The sequence below is a fragment of the Pseudopipra pipra genome, chromosome 4, assembly GCF_036250125.1.
Source record: "Pseudopipra pipra isolate bDixPip1 chromosome 4, bDixPip1.hap1, whole genome shotgun sequence".
In the NCBI taxonomy this organism is placed as follows: Eukaryota; Metazoa; Chordata; class Aves; order Passeriformes; family Pipridae; genus Pseudopipra; species Pseudopipra pipra.
This window is the reverse complement of record NC_087552.1, coordinates 67653905-67674925: the sequence shown is the minus strand read 5'-3', so window position 1 is coordinate 67674925 and position 21021 is coordinate 67653905. Positions and strand designations below refer to the sequence as shown.

The window sequence follows — 21021 nt, the reverse complement described above, 5'->3', positions numbered from 1 at the left end:
GGGTTACACAAAAAGGGACAAAGAAACCCCAATGGCTTCCCAAAAGTCCTCAACAAAATGGGGAGACTTCCCAGCAACAGACTGATAGGATTAACGAAGGATGGAGTGCTATGGAAATAGCACAGCCTTTCCACGCAACATCCTACGGGAACACAGGGACCCGACCCTTAGGCCTGTGTCATCTGTCTATCACCCCAAAAATCATTATTGACTATAGTCACTCAAACTGCCTAAGAAAAAAATTATAAAAGGAGATTGGACGAGCAAAATCGGGGAGAAGGTCCATCATCTCTGCGGGGGTAACTGATGATCTGCCCTGTCTCCTTCCACTCCTTCAGACACTGTAGGGGTGAGCAGCCATTTACTCTGCTTTCTTTAGCTTGACCTTGCCTTATACCCTGTAGATCACTGTCTTTTACCATTACCCCATAGATACTTTATTTGCTAATTGTACTTTGCTACTTTGCTTTATAGATACTAATTTTACCTTGCCCTACACTTTTTAACTTACAGCGTACATATCTTACTTTATGTTCTTTTTATTGTTTTGTTGTCCTATATTGTACTTTATTGCCGACTTGTTGTTTGTGGTTTGCTCTAAGGTGTACATTTCCTTATCTTAGTGAGTTGAAATGTGTGTTAGTAGGAAGTGGACATGTTGGCCACACTGTTCCTGATACAGGCCAGGATGCCATTGGCCTTCTTGGCCACCTGGGCACACTGCTGGCTCATGTTCAGCTTCCTGTCAATCCAAACTCCCAGGTCCCTCTCTGTCTGGCTGCTCTCCAGCCACTCTGTCCCCAGCCTGTAGCACTACAGGGGGTTGTTGTGGTCAAAGTGCAGGACTCGGCACTTGGTCTTGTTAAACATCATACGACTGGATTCAGCCCATTTATCCAGCCTGTCCAGGTCCCTCTGCAAAAAGCCTTGGTGCTCTTCCATATCTTATACTGTGGTGAAAGAGACCTCTTAGAATTGACTAGTTCATATATCAAAGGATCTTAGTACTGAGTTTGTCATATTCCCTCTTTGCAGCCACATCCCTGTTTTACAATGTCACATGGACTTTGTTGGGACAGCTGCAGTGTCTTGAAGCCTTGCAGTCTGACCAAGGTTCAGTTTGTGGTTGGATTCTTGAAGGGTTTTCCAGGAAGCTCTAAGATAGGGAACTTGTCAAGCAATGATTCCAAAAACGAGCTGGTCATTTCACGAGGGAGACTTTTTCCCCTCATCAAACTTCTGGCAGTTCTTAAAGAAGATACTGAGCCATCAAGCAAAGGTGAATTATCTCATGGCATGAAGGACAAGGTAAGCATAGGGTGATTTAATTTTCAGTCCTTCTCAAGGTCTGAGGTGGCTGTCAGAAAAAAAGACGATACAATTTATTCTGTTTATGGGCTGGAACATCTAACAGTGCATCTCTCAATTCATCAACAAGACTGTGATATACTTCTTTAAAGGACTATCATGAAGCTGTTGGCCCTGGCAGCTGCCCTGTAGCCAAATGTCTTTGAATGCCTTTATCAGTAACCCATCCCAAAATGGGGATGTTCTCTAGCCATCATACCTGCTTAGACCAGAAAAACATTTCCTTTGCCCTGATAACTAAGGAAGGAGAAATAATTAGTCTGACTTTCAGATGCTGCACAAGGGCAATGCATTTCTCCCAGGGGTGTCTGTGTTCGTGCTGGAATTACAACACAGAGAGCTGGGAAGTGACTGCCTGGGGAGCAAAATTATTCTGAATTATAGAATCAGGAAAAACAGGAAGGGAAAAGTATCCATAAGAAATCACTCAGTCCATCCCTTGTGTTTATGCAAGGCCAGCTATCCCAATGCCATTCCCAGATGATATCTAATTTATACCTGCAGTCTTAAATATTCCCCTGTCTTTCACAGGTAATCCCTCCCAGTGCCATCCTCATTATTAGGAAGTTTTCCAGGGGCTTTAATGGTACCTTCTTGATGCCATTTAAACTTTTGGTTATTTCTGCTGCTCTGGGTGTCTCTGACAGTTCCTAGTATTGCAGTGACCAAATTAGATGTAGCACTGAAGCTCAAACCTTCTGCTGAAGGCAGCCTGAGCTCTTGCACTTTTTCTTTTGCAAGTCTCACTATAACTGCATTTTTTTTGGCAATTGCAGAATATTGTAAACTGATTTCAGCTTGTGACTCCCTAGCTTCACCATAGAGGTGCCACTTAAACCTCTTGTTCCCCATTCCAAATATGAGCTGTTGATTATTCTTGATGAAGTGTAGCACCTTGTTCTCATTTTGATAAAATTTTATTTTGTTTTTAGACTTTTTTTTTAGAATTCTAGTCCTCTCCCCCAGCACTGCTTATAACCTCCAGACTGGTGTTACATCTTAAATAACCACTTTGCTTGTTCATTATCCAGCTTACTAATGAAATGTTGAATAACCCTTGAACTGAGTCTTTGCAGACCTGATGTGATATATCTTTCCATGGTGACAGTGACCCATTGCTAACTCTCAGCAGTGACACAGATGGTTTTGCTGGCCATGGAGCAGTTTCCTGAGTTTGCTTCTGACAATGCTGTGTGACATAGCAGTAGAGATCTCCCCGCGTTGATTAAATTTGGCTTTCTCTCTCTGTAAGGCCTGTTACCCTGTCACAGAAGGATACCAAACCAGTTTGATTTGATTCTTGACAAACACATCTTGTTTGCAATTCCAGTTCTTGTTTTTCACATACTTACAAACTGTTGGTGGGATTATTACTTCTAAAACATTCTCCAGGATGGACAGGTTTGTGTGTTATCTTCCAGTTTCTCTTCTTCATTTCAAAGACAGTCACTGCACTTCATATTAGACTGGAATTAATCACCCTGTTTTCCATGTGTACCCATGACTATAATAATGGAGTTAGTTCTAAAATCAGAACCTTTGCCAGCATCTTGCTTTTGTGCACACATGTTCAACTCAGGCCTCTAATGTTAGTGATTTAAACTCGATAGATACATTTTCTTCTACTACTTCAAAGGTGTAACTTTCAATACCTGTAGCACTTAGGCATCAACAAGAGATTTTCCAAGGAAGCTACCAGATATGTATCCTCACAAATCATTTTCCCTTTAAATGTCTGATGTTTCTGATTATTTTGGAGGAAACTCTTTTTTTTGTTAGTAAACAACTATTAGGCGGGTATTCTCTGCAAAAAATGAAAATTAAGTATAAATATTTCTGACAGCTCTCTGGGATTCACTGTGATATTCTTCAGACACTAAATGGACTTCTGTGAATCTCTTGGAATTTTCTTATCCTCCAAAGTAAATTTAGTTCTGGTATCCCTTAGTCATGGTGGTTGGCAATAGTGAATGTAATAGCAAAGCAAGTCATTCAAGTGCTTTCATGCTTCTTTCTTCTACAGCTTTGCTGGAGGTGAGAGAATAACACAGATTTCTGGAACTTTTCCGTGCAGACTGGCTCCCGTTCCCTGTGAATTGAGAACCACACCTTGGACCACACAGTTCTGTTAGCAGGAGGAGTTGGGAATTTTTTTTCACATTTCTTAAAGACCATGGCACAAAAACTGGCCAGAATCTGTAAGTGCAATGTCTGACTGCTTTACATCAGCACTGAACATTTTTTTTAAAAGGACATTATTTTAAGCTTAATAGTGTGTGTGACACCAAAATAACACCTTGCATCCCATTAGATGGTGGATACAGAATGTCCTACTGCAGATCCCCCACACTGCCACAGGTGGGAGCAGGTTCAATGGTGCTGTACAGTCTTGATGGCAGCAGTCCAGCTCAGCAAGGACTCCTTCTGTGGTGCTATTACAGGATTAAGTCTGGATGGTGGGGCGTTGAGCAATCAGAAACCAAGAAATACACAGTCCAACCTCTCACAGAGGAGCTCTGTTGAATGCATGGACAACTATGCAAAACTTTGCTGTGATATATAGACCATAATGACAAGATATCACCAAACCACATGTAGAAATTCTTGTGCAGTTCTGGTCATCCTGGGAATGATATATTGCAGGACCTTCATCTTCTCTTTAGCCCAAATTTTCCCAGGTTCTTCTCTGTGATCCTCTTTTATATTTTCTGCAGTTGTTTAAGTGGGTGACTCCTCTGCTCACTTCTGTGGTTGCCCTTCCTCCCTGAGATGTCCAATTTCCTTACCTTACTGTGGGTTCTTCTGCTTGTTCTACCTACTTACTGAAAAGACCAAGCAATTAAAACAACTGCAAAAAATAGTTACAATTTTAGAAAATACTATATTGACACCTTGAAAAAACGGTGTTATTGCACCTGTAGGCAATTCCTTTCTGTCCTTTTCATGAAGCTCATGTATGAAAAGTATGTTATAGCTATGGGACCATAAACGAGGGTATGGGCAAGAAACACTTATGCCAGGGTGAATGGAAGTGTAAAGTTTGGATTTTGTGCCAGAATTTCCATTTGGTGTTATTTAAAACTGCAGATCAGGGATAGACTGCGTGACCAGCCCTAGATGGGTGTACAGACAAGCTGTACAATGTTGTTTCTTTGTATCCCGGCTCTTATGGAGCTGCTCCTTTAATGGGGATCTGAGGCCTGTGAAGAGACAAACAATGTAAAGCTGGGCCATCTCACACAACCTCACCTCAGGCATCCAGCTTCAGAGCTTGGATTGGGAGTGTCAGCTTCTTATAAAGCCAGTGGAGACATTTGGGTGCTCATGTGTGCCCTGACTCACCTTATGAAGACCCCATTGACTGAGACCATTTGGACCTTCCACAGAAGGGAATTTGAGTTTCAGTTGCACTGTGGGCTGAAAATTTGGCAGCATGTCATTTTCTGTAGGGAGTGCTTCCACAAATCTTGGCTGCCCCCTGTGAAATCCTCTCTTGCATACACAAGGCAATTCCACTTTGCCAGAAAGTCCTTTGAGATAACTTTTAAACTAACCTGGTCCAAAAGCACAAGCACTGAAGGGAGGGCCGTAGCAAGTAATTCTGAAGAAGCTACAGGAACAAGTAAAATAGAAGCACAGTACATTGCTGGTGACAGTCCCCAGAGCTGAAGAAAGCCAGGGATAAACTCTGTTTCAATCTGGGAAGGCTGATACCTCCACAACCTGGCAGGTTGGTTATTCTGTACAGACCAAGAAGACTGGACCCTATTCCCCAGAGGGAGGAGATGGAGTCTCCTCCCATTAGAGAATGACAAAGCCATAAATTGAACAGATATGTTGCAAAATGAGTCTTTAACCACCCTCTGGGGCAAGCAGATAGAGCATCTTTTTCTCTTTTCTGAAAGGTATCACCTCCTCTTTCTGAACGCTTGGTTTCAGCGAGGTCCTTACATGGATCCTCTATCCAGGAGGGCTCATGCTTAAGCTTCATCAGGCCTATTAGCAGAATCCCAGATCAAGAGTTGAGTTTGAAGCAAACATTCCTAAATTTTTGCAGTGCATAAAACTTCTGAGTTTTTGTCTCATTTGAAACCTCCCAGAATGAAATCTCACTTTAAGTGAGTTACAGCTAAAGCAAGGGATGGGAGCTGCATATTTCAGCACAGTCCCTTAGGGAATAAAAGCAACAAACACAAAAATTGCCCAAGACCCTTTTATGTGGGTGGCAGCAGCCAGTTTTCATCAAGGAGAGGGCATGGCCTTTGAGGAGCAGAGGCAGAGCAGGAGTACAGCAGTGACCATCCACCACATTGTGGTCCCTTTAAATCTTCTCCTCCACTTGGCAGCTCCAATTTTTCAGTGTTGCTATAGCAAATCTCCATGGCAATGACCCTAATCAGGGAAGGGGGGATGCTGAGGGGACGCATGCTCAGAGTGGCTGCTGGAGCCTCGCCTGCCCGCTACAGCTGCTCCAAGGCTCTGGCACACGGGCGAAGGGAAGGATCAGGTACCGGGTAAACTGGTCCTTGGGGTGCATCGCAAGCCCGTGGGGTGTCACTGCAGTGATGTGTGTGCGTGTGTTTGTGCGTGCACGCGGTCTGTCCTTGTCATGTCTCATCCACTTCTTTGTGAGGAGCGTGCTGGGAGCAAACTGTCGCTTTTCACTGTTTCTCCTTGTTTCAGGCAGGGAAGACAGCTTGAATTATTGATGGGAGCAATGGCGTTGCCGTCTGCCTGGAGTGGGGTGCGTGTGGCGATCCTGTCCCTCTCGGTGCTCGGCCTGCTGAGCGTGAGGCTTGTGGGGGCTGGCCAGGACTCCGGGAGTGTCATTCCTGCAGAAAGTAGGTACCCGCTGTGCACACTCCTGCCCTCCCGCCGCACCCTGTCCTGCTTTCCTTCCTTCACTTCACCCTCAGCAGCCACACAGACACTGAGCTCCGGGGGAACTTTACGTTTCCTAAATAAGGAGGGAGTAACAAGGAGTTCGTGCCATGTCAGCAAAGCACATGGAAACAAGGCTTATAGAAACAGCAAGCAAGCAAGCAAAGGATTAGTAGTTATTTAGGAAAAAATACTAACTGCATACTATAATTTTTACTGGGACTTGTGTTAGAGCTCTTTGTTTGCAGGTCTTTTAGATTTGCTTCTTGAGAGTTTTGTTTCCAGATTTGCCACGATACATATGATGTCCTTGCTAGTCTGGATATTGTTAGAAGAATATCTTTGTGTTTATTTCTGCTAGGGCATTGCATTTGGCTTACTGTAGTATTTGGTTGGAACAATAGGTCAACTTTCTTGTAACTACTGCAGATTGACACAGGGGACATTTACCCGAACAGTGCATTTGTAAAGAATGGTTTCAGAATTTCTGAATACTGCAAACCTAAAAAGTAAATAAATATGACAGACTGGCTGGAGCACACCATGGAGCTGGGAGCTCTTGAATTTGGATCACAGCTCTATATTAGCTTCCTCTGCAATTTTGAGTAAGTCTCTATTTAAACTTTGTCAGCTCCAAAATGAGGCAATAGTTCAAAGTTAGTAGGGGATGGAGTCAATGTTCTCAGGGTGTTTTTGGTGACAGCAGGTGGGAAGTAGACACTCATTAGAAACTTAAAATATCTTCTGGGGAAAAAAAGCAAAGGAAGATAATTGCATACAAACCAATCTCTAGTTCTTAGTCATGCTTACATTGTATCACAGCTATCTTTTTACATGACTACCAAATATTTAATACAAGACCTGATTTAGTCACTGCATTTTATTCTCCATTAATTCTGTTACTAGTTTTTAGATACACCCATGTGTATTTGTATCCACAGGACTTACATGTTGAATTCCGTTCTTTTTCCACTTTCTTCTCTTTTTTTTTTGTTAGCGCCAGTTTTCGGTCTTTTCTAAACCAGACCTCATCTTTATTTTGTGTGTCTGTTTTCTAGGCATTCATTAATTTTTATAAGTTTAGTGATGAGTAGTCCAATTTTTCTCCTCAAATTCCTGAAAAATAAATTGTATGCACCCTTTGTGTGCCTGTGTTAGCAGAGGCAAGTCAACGCATTTGGGAAAAAGTGTATAGTGGTTCCTTGTTCTACTTGTGTAGTGAGAACTCCCATTTTATCCATAGAAAAACACTCTTGGCCAGAGTTTCTAACCCAAGTCTCATAGAACCATAGAATTATAGAACAGTTTGGGTGGGAGGAGACCTTTAAAGTCATCTAGTCCAAGCCCCCTGCCATGGGCAGGGACACCCTCAACTGGATCAGATTGTTCAGAGTCCTTTTGAACCTGACCTTGAATGTTTCCTGAGATGGGGCATCTACCACCTCTGTGGGCAACCTGTGACAGTGCCTCACCACTCTCCTAGTAAAAAACTTCTTCCTTATAAAGAATTTACATTGACTCTCTTTTAGTTTAAAACCATTACCTCTTGTCCTATCGCAAGAGGCCCTGTGAAAAAGTGTGTCCCTATCATTCTTATAATCTCAATGAGTTATCTTTTTACCATCCTCCAGACAGGCTACAGAGTTTCTTGAACAGTCCTTGAGGAAGATTCCTTGTCTTATCTTGTCATTACACCTGCACGTGAGAGTGAGGAATGAAGGGCAGGTCAGAGTGTTTCTGTGGTCAGTGTTTCTGCAGAGACACTCTGCCCTGTCCTGAGTAATAGAGGCTGTCAGCGTTGCTACAGAAGCATAACAGTATTTGTGTTTGAGGCCAGGCCAGGAGGAAGACTCTCAGATCGTGAACTGTGAACTGTGTATTGCTTTGGGCTGCTGTGGGGACAGAGTTTTAAAACAACAAGGAACTCCTGATGCTCCTAATCAGACATTTGTTGAGACAGTGCTGCATGGCTGCTAAGTGCTCCAGGTACTTTCCTTTGCCAGTCAGGGCTCTTCCTGATAGTTTACCCGTGGAACTCTTCCCTTAGGATGCTGTGGATGCTAAAAGTTTGCATGAGATTGCAGAACTGATTGGTTAAATTTGAGAAAACAACAATCTTATAAAGGGCTGTTAGACACAGCAGCAGTTCTTCTGGTTCAGGAGCTGCCTTAGCATATTCCTGAGATCTGGCAGGGTGTTTGGGAAGACATCCCTCAAACTTGCCCTGTTCTTATGCTCTTTCATGGGCACCCATTTCTGGCCATGAAGGTTGCATCTATAACCAGTGCCCATGGATGTCCCCTGGCATGGGGATATGACTGCACCAGTAACCTGCTAGGATGGACCTTGGCACACTTGTGTCCATGACAGGAGGCCAGTTGTCTATCTGGAAGACAGAGCTTACTCAGAGATGAGCTGTCCCATGCCAACTGCTCCCAAAGCTTGGGAATGCTCCTATTCATAGTTAATGTACTACAAGAGACGTACATCATGGGAGACTGGACACTGGGCCAGGCAGACCTTTGATGTCATCTAACACAGACATTTCTGGATCTTTTCCTGCTTGATGTCAGCTCCACTGGCTACTTCTCATGAAGGAGTTGACCCTCCTGAGCACTGACACATTTAGGGGCACTGCCTCTGCTGCACATGCACACACCTTCCCTGTTGCTGGCACTGAAGTCCATACTGTCAGCCCAGATAACACCTGGTGGCTGTGGGACCCTGAGTGACCCAGGAGAGGAAGGGGGGCTCTAGTACATGTTCTTGACAGGGATATATGATGTACATGGACCATACTAAGTGTCCTTCTGCAGGGCAGGGCAGTGCAGTGCTCGATGCTTTTTCTGTTCCCAGGTGTGTGACATGGGACTAAGAATGTGCCTTTAGCAGGAATAATCCCGCATGGATCACACAGCCTCTCTCTCCCACTTGGTGGGAGGAGTGTGTCCCTCCTGCAGCACCATGAGCAGGAGAGGGACAGCAATGCTCCTGTGCAAGTGTGGGAGGTGCAGGAGTCACAGGAGAGAAGCATGAGAGTGAGTCAGAATTGTTCTTAGCACTGCAGAGGAATCCTGTCCTGTGTGTGGCACCAAGATCTGGCTCGGGGTACCCTCCCCTGCTCTCTGCTTGGCATACTTTCTGCCAGCCACAGAGCCAGGCACAGCTTTTTATGAATAATTCTAATTAGCAGTGTTTAATTGTGTCCTTATACTTTATACACAACACTCTGCATATGCAGAAGACTGTTCAAGTATGAAGTGGGGTTACTAATACTTGTGGATTGTTTTCCTTAAAGTTCACTGCAATCCACTTTAAAAAAAAAAGAAATAATTTCCCTAACCTTCCACTGGATTTATAGCCCAGATCACCCACTGTGAAAACTAAAATATGGAATTTGAAGACCAGAAGCTGGTCAGTCTGTTTTCATTAGCCAAGGTGCATGAAATATAAAGAGTAAATGCCATGTGCATGCAAGGGAAAATAAATTAGACTTACACAGTGCTTTCAGTTCCAGTTTTTCACCAAGGAGAAGCCAAGAGAACATATTTTAAGCTCCCCTCCCCCACTTCTCCCTGAACACACAAAGACACATACAGTCTTCATGCTGACAGGACCCATTTAAAGAATTATAGCTGACTCTTGATAATTCTCATTATGTTAATCCACAAACCTGTTAAGTCTCCCTATGAATGATAGTCTGTTCCCAGCTGTCAGCAAGGAATTAATAGCACTTTGCTGTACTTTGCTGTTATGTGACTTAAGGTTTGGTTTCATGATTGCTTTCAGTTGATGGAAGCCTGTGCTGCTTTTGCCCTTCTCCTCCCCATAACCTGGCTGCCTCTCCTTGCACCATTTCTTGTGGTGGCCCCAGAACTTGGACATTCAGGATCTGATCTGGAGAAAAAAACATCAGCAATCCAGCTAACTGAGGAGCTGCTTTCACTCGTGCTGCCAGCAAGTGGAACTGTGGGACCACCTAGCCAAGGACAGAAAGCAGAGTGGGATTGCTTCTATTGGCAACAACACATATTTAGATTTGTTTGTGAAAACGGATGCTTAGACATATTTGTGTTGGGGAAACGTCCATGGGCACATTGCTGAAAATATTGTGGGCATGAAGAGAGGCCAGGTCTAGCTAGACAGGCCAGCTTAGCAGCCCAGCTCTTCAGTCTGGAAAGCAGAGCAAGGCAGGCAGCAGTGGAGAGCAGCAAAGTCGTAAGTGGGACAACAGTGAATATTTAATAACCATCTCTTCCACTGCAAAAATCAGAGGCAGGAAATGAAATCAGCAGATGTCAAGTTTAGAGCAGACAGGAATGGTATTTTGTACACTCACTGAACAGCTCAGCTGTGAACTCATTGCCACAGGATGCTGCAGATGACAAAAGTTTACGTGGATTCAGGAAGCAACAGTGCAAATTAATGTGAGAGAAATTCATGGAGGGCTTATCAGATGTAGAAACACCAGCCAGACACAGGATATCCTCTGACACCTTGGTAGGCTAGAAGAACATTGCTAGACACTTATTCTAAGCATCTGCTATTGGCTACTGTGATCATCTGGCTCGTACAATAGTATAAAAGCCCAGTTAGTCAGGACTTTCAGAGTCAGGACTTGGCAGCTCTGCTGCTAGAAGTCTGACTGTAGCTGTAGGATTTCCAGGTAGTGGGGTATTGACTGTGTTTGATTTGGGAACTGCATTTAAGTTGCTCTGTGCTAGTGGAAGCTGCTTGATGGAGAGATGAACACTGCCCTATTCAGTCCCCAAGCATTGAACAGATGGTGCTCTGCAGGGCTCACCAGTGGAGGAGTTCACAGCCACCCACCTTCCCTGCTGCATGTCCCCCACTCCCAGGTACAGCTGTCCTCTCATCTGCCAGTGGTGCTGCTTCAGTGAATCCTCTCTGCAACTCTGGAATTCAGAATGATGTGTCCCACCCTGGGATATCACTGATTGGAGGAATCACACGGGCTCTGAAGGGCTGCTGGCTCCCAACTGGCAGGGATGCTGACCTGATCTCTGCAGAGACAGCAGTGCCTGGAGAGGGACCTCCACCACCGAGAACAGCCCAGGAAACTACATTAAAGAGTGAATATCTTGCTATGTGGTGAAACTGGCTGCAGCTGCACTGTGACTTCAGAGAGCAGTGTCATGTTAGGAGATTTGCAGGTGCTGGTTCAGGATGCCCAGAGCTGCAAGGCAAGTGTCCTCACTGCCACCACCCTTCTGCACAAGCTGCTTTGATGCCGGGGCAGCTGCTTTCACAGGGCTGGCAGAAGTAAAATAACCACTTGGCAGAGTTGTGCCATTCCACTAGTACCTCCCTGTCTACATGGGAGCACTAGGCTGTCATAAATACCAGTGAATGATCCCACACAGCCATGGCTCTCACAAGGGCCTGGGTGACAGGCAGTGACTGACTATGGAATTCATGGCTCTCCTCAAAAATAATTTCTCCACACTGCAGAAGCAGGAGACAAGAAGTTTGTTTTTTCTCTACCAGGTTCTGATTCTGAGAACGCTTTAGTGACAAGCACTTCAGGGTGTGCAGCACCTTCCCGAGGTGGAGCCAGGGGAGGGTATTTCTGACAAGACCACAGCGAGGGGAGGGAGCAGGTCATGACATTGATCCAATTATGACGGATTTGCAAACAGCAGTCTGAGGATGTAGATTCTTTCTAAGGGCTCTGCTCCATGATCTGAAGTGAAAACAATTAAATTACTGAAATACTGAAAACAGGAGGGGGTTGAGTATCTCTAAAATGTGCTCAAAGCCAGCTTGTCACTACTCCTCTCAAGCCTGAAGAGAGAGAGTCTTTTTGAATGATGCTGTTCTTATAGAGCTGGGGACTTTGCGTTTCCTCACACCCCTGGAATTAAATCTCTAGCTTGATTTCCAGGTTTTCCTGAGATGTCAAGGGAGATGAAGGAGAGAAACACCTCCTGAATAGATCAAAGCTTCTAAGAGCTTTGCTGAGGACTGAGAAGCAGTTTGGCTGCTCCCTTCCATCAGGTGCAATGAAGGAGTCGGTGCTGGCAGCAGGCTGCCAGGCACAGGTGGGGTGCTACAGTGCTGCACAGCAGGTCCCTGGCTCCAGGCAGCTCCCCAGCTACCTCAGCAGCAGCTTTGTACCCTCTTTGCTTTGGTGGAGCAGCACAAGTGGCTGCATGTGGACAAGGATTTCGGCACTCCCCCCAGCTAGGGGGCTCTGTGATCAGGGTAAAATGTCCTCTTTCCCCATTCCCTCTGCATCTACTCCAGCATCAGCAATTTCTTCTTCTGAAAATGCACACTTCATTAACTCTGTGACCAAACAATCCGAGATCAGTGCAGGATGAATCCTAGCAGAGTAGAAATGCCCAGGTTCAAAAGTGAGCCATTTTACTTGCTGTCAGGTCCCCTCCTCCTCCTCTTCTCTGCCTTTTCTCTGCCCTGCCCCTCTGTGCACACACACACTGGCACCAGCTGCAGAGCCAGTGGGATGCTTTGCATTCCTGGCAGAGAAAAAAATACAGCAGCAGGTGAAAGGAAGCAAATACAGATCTGGCACTGTCCCTTGCCAAGCTGCTCTGTAAGAGCTCCTGTAAAAACAGACCTGCCTGTCTGGTTCCTGAACCATTGCAAACTGCTATTTTCAGTGTATCAGTTGAGAATTAACCCATGTCTGGAGAAGGGTTAAGGATTTCAGTTTTAAGGGGAGAGGGTGGAGGCTGAAGCAGCAGGCAGAGTCAAGTCTGGGCTATGTTCAGAGAAGCACAAACAGCAAAGAACTCTTTGTGGGTTTTGCTGATCCTTCCACATTTGCACAGGGAGAGATACAGCCCTGTCCAGAGGCAGCCCTAATTTGGCACACATGCAGGTGTAGCTGCCTGCTAAAATGGGGTTTCTCCTGGCATTACAATTCACCTCTGTACTGCTACACTCCAAATTTCGTGCTGTGGCAGTGATGTCTTCTTCTGTCTCCTTTCCCAGGCCGTCCCTGTGTTGATTGCCATGCTTTCGAGTTCATGCAGAGGGCGTTGCAGGATCTAAAGAAGACGGCATATAACCTAGACACACGGGTATGTGTTCCTGCAGAAGTGCTTTCACTTAGCCTTTATCTCCCAGCGGCCAGGTTTGCCTGTCTGTGTACAGCAGACATGACATCTCTGCTGACTCACTCCCATCTCAGCAAATAGGTTTATACCAAGCACAGATTATTTTTCACAGTCTGCAGCGGTTCATTAACAATGATCTAGTCTGAGTCTGACTTCTTGCATAACAGGCTAAAGAATTACCTCAGACACTCCCTGCACCAAATAGAGAAGGAGAGAGGATGTATGAAGGAGAGAAGAACAAGAATTTACTCTTTGCCTCACAACATTGCTTCTGAGCTGTGGACTGACTGTTCACTGGGCAGGAGCAGAAAGTGAACAGGAGAGCGAGAAGGTGGCAGGCAGGGCTGGCAGAGGAAAGGAAAGCACATGTACTCCTTGCTCATGGATCGATACTCCGTGAAAAAGGGGGAAGCACATTTTCTCAGGTGTTTGTGACAGCACACAGGGCATTCTGCCACTTCACATGTCAGTCTTGTGCTGCAGGTCTCAATGAACAAAATGAGGGTGTGTTAAATGCCCTGATTTTAGCAATTCATACATATGAATACATAAATATTCATACAATTCATACATAAATATGCACAAAATGACTGGGCTAGGAGTTACTACAGTGGCTCCCGTGCTATCTGAAGCTTCCAAGAGGCAGGAGGTCTCTCACCTCTAATAAAGTCCCTTCATGCATGTCTTGTCCTACCCCCCTCCCCTAACAGCTCTATGCCCACAAGGCAACTTGTGGTGAGTGAAACCAGTTCACAGCTACATCTCCCAGTTCCTTTAGGAGCCTGCCCAGTGCCTTTGAGCAAGGCTATCTCTGTTGAGAAGTGAGAAGGGCCCCTTGCTCCTCTAAAATCACACTCAGCTCCAATTGTCATTCACAGCAGAGCCAATCAAAGAGATATAAATCAATTAAGTGCCTCTGGTTTCCTGTGACCTTGGTTAATCATGTTGGGCCCTACACAGTAAGCTTGGAGTGACTGTAGCTTTCTTGGGCTATCGATAGCCAACAGATTAGGGCAGAGTTCCGAGTGTGGGTTACATTACAAAAGTTTCCCATGCTCTAATGTAATAAATAACCCTTAAGTGGTAAAGTGTCAGTAGAGGGCCTTTACCTCCAGCAGCTGTGCTGGGCTGTTCTGGTGCATAGCAGAGTTCCACCTGTTCGGATTAGGTTCAGCTGAAATGTTTTGTACCTACACATGACATGTCAAGACCAGGTGCAGTTGCAGCTGTGCTGGTTCTTATACAGTCAATAGACTTTACGTGGGAAGTTAAAGTTGTTTTTGAATTTAATAGAGGCAATACAGTTCCTTAATCCCACTTACAGAGATATTCAGATGTGTCTATGAGGTCTGTTCTTTCTGGAGAGTGGAGTAAGAATACAGTCCATCAGAGAGCAGCACTGTCTTGTAAGAAGTGAAGCAGAATATAAAGGGAGAAGCTGATCCCAGAGCACCACAAGATAAGCTTCTGTTTCTGTGAGGAGCTGGACAGGCCTGACATGCCAAGGCACTAATTCAGGCAGCTCCCAGTATTACAGAACAAGGGACATAAGAATAGTGCATCACAAAACAAACATAACCAGTAGTTTGTAATATCACCCACCCTTTGACAACTGTCAGAGTTTAGTACTACTAGTAAAGAGAGGGTATATTACTGTACACCTTTCCCAGCCTTTGGATTGAGACTCTGGAGGGCTTTCTGGAAGAGATGCTTTAGTTAAATACAAATTATTGAATGATGCAGCGTTAAATGAAATACAGCAGCCAAGGCCCTACAGATGGTACCCTGTGACCTTCTATTCTCTGAAAGGTAGACCCTCCATATCCTTACTCCAGCACCAGTGCTTGGCTCATGATGACCAACTACAATTTCTCAAGTTTTGCATACAAATATCTTCATTCAATTACTCCTCAGTCTTGGAAATTGTTGTTACAAGGGCAAGCCCAATGCAGGACTGCTCCTGCATATGATTCCTCTGCCAATGCCATCAAAGCCACAATTAATTTTTGTAACTGATGCTTCTCTTTCACAGTTCTTTCAGTTGACAATTGTGTGCTTCCAGAGCTGCTCTTCCTGCCTGTAAATAGTCCTGAGTGACACCCAGGCAGGGTTTGTGGTAGCACTGACAGCTTGTAGGCATTACTGTGAAATCCAATAAGCCTGTTTGATGTTAAGATGATTCTATGATTTCTCCTGGGCTCCCAACAATGAGGGCATTCACTCATCCAAGATTCCACTGTAGGAGCAGGGAGCAGTGTTTAAAAAGGCCTGCCATGGCGCTAAGCCGATAAGTGAAAGCAGACAAGGAACCTGAACAAGTCCTCTTTAATGCAAAGGTGGATGTCAAAAGTTTGAGTTGAAAAGGATAGAGGGCTGTGGAGGAAAAGGAAAGCAGTTCTGAAACAATCTCTCCCTGCACAGGTTTGCAGTCTGAGAACAAGAAATGAGTAGCAGAGAGGGGGAACTGCTGGTCAGGCAGGGCAAAGCTTGGTGGAGCAGGACCCTTGTAGGAGTGCCCAGCTACTCCTTTGGAAACTCTCTTTCTTAATTAACCCTTTGCTGTGTCTAATTTATCAGGAGGTATCTGGTCAGAGAAACACGAGCAGGCTGAAAACCTTGTTGTTTCAAGAGCTTTGAGATAATTTGTTCACAAGTGGTTTTCAACCTTTAATGGGTTTTTGCAGTGCAGATGGGAAACCCATTCACGGTGAATTCAAGCCCACTACATTTTTTTCTTTTCCCCTCAAGAAACTCTTCAAAGTCAGTCTGCAAACTGCTTAAGGGACCGCAGACCACACGGTGAAAACCACAAGATATGCTCAGGAGGAAGGTTCTCTTCAGTCACAATTGCGCTTGCTGGTGTGAGTTGCTTGCACCAACAATTTTGAGTCTCACAAGAAACTCAGCTTCTGAAATGATGGTGCCCTTTGAGAAATCCATTCTTTTTATCTCAAAAAAGTGAGACTAGGACCCACAAAATACTTATTTGATCACAATTAAATAAATGATACTTAAATACCTTTGAAGATCTGAAATTAATTTTTTCCCCTGGATTCAGAGAAAAAAAGCTTGGAGATGCTTTTCCACTAAGGTGTTCCAATTACAGCAAGTAATTTTAAATTATGTACATAGAGAATAATTTTCAAGCTTTTGATGGAGTTCTGGGGGCATGGGTCCAAATGGAGTTAGTAATAAGGCAATTGTCAGTAAATTAACTCAGGTTGAAATAGGAACCACATACCCAAGCCTAGATCTGCCCTGAAAGATTACAGGTTTCAGACAACAAGGTTAGACTGACAGCTGGATTGAACTCAGAGTTATTCTAGAGAAACAGCAGTGTAACTGAGAGCACAACTGGCACCTCAGCACATGGTATCTGGTGCAATTAAATTACACAGTACTGAAGGCATCGTCAACAGGAAGCCATCAATCACCACGACGGAATTAAGAGCAGTGCAGTCAAAAGTGGAATTTTTCTCAGCATTTATAAGGGACACTTTAATAATTTTGACAGCCTACTCCCTAGAAGTTAACTGTGAAAATGAAAACATTCAAACTATAAAAATACCTTCCCTGCATCTCAGTTCTGAATACACTTATTTCATCATTTTTTTCTGGATGAAAACCAGCACTAATAACTATGATTTTTCACTCAGCAAAGCACCTTGGCTACAGCTGTGCAGAGGGATTAGATCTAATCAATTATATACTCTTTTAAAGTGATATATTCAGTTCTTTGATTTCATGGTTGTTTGTTGTTTTTTTTTTTTTTCAGACAGAAACCCTCCTCCTGAGAGCGGAAAAGAGAGGCCTGTGTGATTGCTTTCATGCAATACACTGAAATGAGCACTGGGATTTGGCCAGTGGACATTTATTCATTTTTAAAATGCTGTTCAATAAATTACAGGAAGATACAGAGTGCAAGTTGTGCCCCACCATAAGGAAAACCATTTTTATCAAAACAGTTTATCAAATCATTTCTATCAAATCATAGGTATAGCTCAGTTAAATCAATTTTGCTTTGATGTGGTTTATCATTACTGTATGTGATATTGCATCTGCTGAAACGTCAACAGAGGAAACAGTGCCAAAGTCTCGCTCATGGGTTTTATGCAAGGATAGCATCCTGCTTTTCTGGTATTTCAAGCCAAAAATTTTCCTTGGACTCTCAGGCCAACCCTTTGTCTCGTGTGGATTGCCATAGACCTGTGAAAGTCGGTGGAGTCGAATTCTTTAATGTATTTATGGAAGAATAACATGAAAAGGAAGCTACTTTGCCACGGTGCATAGCTAAACATTTACAAACAGTCAGACTTGGCTTTATATAGAAATTAATAGTTGTCAGTGACTGCTTGGCAGTCCAAGGAAGGGATGTGTTCCCGATCACATCAATAGTCCAGTGCATGGCAAACACAGTAATCTGTCTCACAATTTTAATTTCTTCAGAGCCACACAGTAGCTGTGATCTTTTTGGAGAGATTTATTAAGTATATAATGTGATCAGTAACATTTGTAATCACATGAATACTGCCTGGCAACTGAACTGATTATGTCTGCCAAAATCTTCTGGAGAAGTGTCTTTCATTAAGCAAATCACATGCTGGATTGAACCACTCAAACTGGCCTCTACAGAGAGTTTTGGCAGAGAGTGTACACAACGCCTGCCTGCCCAGGAGTCTCTTGCAAACTGTATTTTGGGAAATATTCAAATTCCACCAAAATGCTCCGTAGCTCTTGCATGGACTCTGCACTCCATCACGGTGGGTTCCAGTGCTGATGCTATTAATATTCCTGCTGGAGTCAGTGTGAGACAAGACAGAACAAAATAATTTAAGTAGTGTAGTAGTAGTAGTAGATGACAAGATTGCGCCTTGTTACTCTTCAAAAAAGAATAGCAATCCTTTCTCATTGTTTTCCTTTTTTCCTTTGTTTTGTGGAGGAGAGCAGGAACTGGCCAAGCGGAAAGTTCTTGTTGACAATAATAGATTTTTGATAGGGCTTAATATAACATACCCAAAGTAAAGATTTATGTATCTGCTTGAGCATCAATGTACAGGCTAGACACTTTTATACGAACACAACAAGAATGGTTTTCAAAGTCATTTTACTAATTCTTATTAGTATATCTGTCTTCTCATGAGTGGCTGATATTTTTGATTTTTTGCTCTCAACCGGATCAGCAAGTTAGGATGGAAGCTATCTGCTGCATGTTTCCAAACTGCTTCTCTCCCGTTTTATCTACAATATTAGGCACAGGGAAATAGGGAACTGTGACCCACTGAAAACTTATTATTTTGTATGCAGTCATACTTAATAACACAAGGGAGTGTATCACAATATAATTTGCCAAAGTTGTTTGAAAGGCATGTGGTTTTCAGCTTCCTTGCACCTACATTTCAAAGAGGAAATTTGCTTTGTCCTTTGTAGTATTCTAGCAAAGCCTTTTATAAATCATCAGCACCTGGACTGTGTACAAGAGAAGCAGCGTGACACAGCAACACATCTCTTCTGGTGGCATTGCACTCCACTGTGGCACTGGTCACTGACTGATGGGAAGCAATAGAGGTTCTTGTCATAGACCATATTTTACTGTACAAATAAAACAATAGGTTTAACACTTTTTTTTTTTTTGCAAAATACCAACCTTACATTACTTTCCTCCCACTTAGATTTGAACTAAAGTAACATACAGCTTTTGAGTTGGCTTTTTGCAGGAGATGGAGTTCCAGCACTGAACCTGTGAATTTTCCATCACAGCTCAACTTTTTTGGGGGCAGTGTGTCTGTGGTTTGGTATTGCTGTTCTGCATGTTTATTCTGCTGGTACCCTAAAGAATCTTGCAAAGTCCTCTTAACAAGCACTGGGTTTTTTGTCTGTGTTTTTATTTAGAAAAACAGTTGTTCACTGCTGAGATTTCACATATACAGCTTGTTACAATAAAAAGGTGGAAAGAATGTCAAGTGGATGTTCTCAGACTTCCAAAGGGATCAGAGTGATGCTGCAACTTTATGGTTGTGATGGCAGTAATTATTCTGTATGTATTCCTCTTTGTCTATAATACAATACAATAAAAGGGCAAGATGGATTATAGTGTTTGGTGTGCTTTGTTACTGATTCAAAAAAATGATAGTGCTTATGCAATAATAAATATCTGGTCTTTAATTAGGTGGAAAATCCACAGTGAAAAAAATATGCTATTTTGAATACAAAAATAAAGAGATCTTGTATTTGGGCTAAATTTAGTAATGTATTTTCCAAAGTATAAAATCAAACTCAGTCTTATTTAAAATTAAAAGTACTGCAAGGATTTTTGTGAGCTTTTTTAAGGACTCCATACTCTGTACTTGGTGATTGTGGTAAGGCTCCTTATAATTTCCAGATAGCATGAAGAAAAAAATGGAGCTAGATAGTTTCAATTTATTGTTGCTCATGAAGTTAATTTAAATTCACAAACCCCTTAAGTCTCCACTTACTAGAAGAAACTGTGTATTTTGCAAAAGGATTTAATTGCAGGAGGCCTTAAAGCAGAAATTCTCTTTTCCCACACATCAGTTCCAGCACTTTTCTGCTGTGGAGCCAAGGCAGTTCTCATGACCTTTTGAAACCAAGCTGTGTCTTCTTTTCTTTTGGTGCAGCGCTGCTGCTGATAGACCTGGGCAAGTGGCATCTGTACACAAGGTGGAGTGTAGGTGGTAACCTGTAAAATGCCCAGCCAAGTCCTCCCTGTAAGAGAAATGGTATAATCACTATAACCATTAGCATGGTGCTATCCCTGGGTAGGTAAGGTGATGGAGAAATCCTGGTAATGATTTCCACATCTCCAGAGCTTCTCATACCTGAGCCAGTGCCTTCTTTGGGTGTAATTCTGTGTGTATTCCAAGTTAGTAATTTTGAGCTGAGTCTCAGGACAACTCTCTTAAGACATTGCTGGATTTTATTCTGAAAGATGGGGACACAGTTTATCTTGCTAGCAATGAAAAATCCTGATAGGTAACATCAAAGATCAATAATATTATTGTTAGCTGAATCTAGTTAGTGAATGGACTGTGTGGAATACTCTTAAATTCCCGTGGAATACGCTTTCCAGATGGAAATCTCATATTTAAAAGCAAATTACGTCTTTGTACTGAGAACTAGTCTGTAGGTGACTCCTGGATGATCTGAGCATCCAATATGCATTCCCTGTTTTCTGAGCAATAGTTACAAAATGTGTAGGTAGTTCCTTTAAGAGTGACTATGTAGTTTCTGTGCCCTCTTCTTCACCTGCCCTAGGCTGGTACCCAGAGACAAGACTTCCTCCTGTAGCAATGGGTCTAGTGGAGGGGGCTCTTGGTGGCTGTTTGCTGCCAGCAGACAGATCTCACCCTGAAGAGAGGAAGCACTTGCTGAGCTGAAGGAGGCCGACAGGAATCCCAGTTTAGTTCAAAGGTAATTTAAGAGCAGGAGGGTTCTGAGGCTGCTGTGCCTTTTGTGAGGCAGAAAAGCATAAGGGATGTTTTCTCTTTGGAACCAGTACAAGTCAGAAATTTTACCTTTGCCTCTCCTGGCAGACAAAGACCCCCTTGCCTAAAATGTTGTTCTTAGTCCTTCCCTGGCCACAACTCAGTGAGTGAGAGAGAAGGGGAGCAAGTGTGGAAGGGAAAAGAGACACCTTCCTCCTGCAGCCTGG

At 43.5% G+C, this 21021-nt stretch overlaps 1 protein-coding gene across 2 annotated transcripts; it reads left to right on the top strand.

The window, feature by feature from the left end:
* Positions 1-5768: 5768 nt before the first annotated feature.
* On the top strand, positions 5769-19444 carry NICOL1 (NELL2 interacting cell ontogeny regulator 1). 2 transcript variants are annotated; one of them, XM_064653421.1, is made up of 4 exons: positions 5769-5875; positions 6052-6209; positions 13228-13316; positions 17128-19444. In XM_064653421.1, exons 2-4 carry the CDS (start codon positions 6077-6079, stop codon positions 17191-17193), a joined length of 288 nt encoding a protein of 95 aa, XP_064509491.1. In that variant the 5' UTR covers positions 5769-5875; positions 6052-6076; the 3' UTR covers positions 17194-19444. The 2 variants fall into 2 exon arrangements, with proteins under 2 accessions (XP_064509491.1, XP_064509490.1); XM_064653420.1 differs by lacking the exon at positions 5769-5875 and adding an exon at positions 5916-5935.
* Positions 19445-21021: the final 1577 nt, after the last annotated feature.

What these genes read in the sequence shown, in the direction of transcription:
- NICOL1 (XM_064653420.1), top strand. An exon ending in GAGTGTCATTCCTGCAGAAA is followed by an intron (nt 6,210 to 13,227) that starts GTAGGTACCCGC and finishes CTCCTTTCCCAG; the next exon opens with GCCGTCCCTGTGTTGATTGC. An exon ending in CATATAACCTAGACACACGG is followed by an intron (nt 13,317 to 17,127) that starts GTATGTGTTCCT and finishes TTTTTTTTTCAG; the next exon opens with ACAGAAACCCTCCTCCTGAG.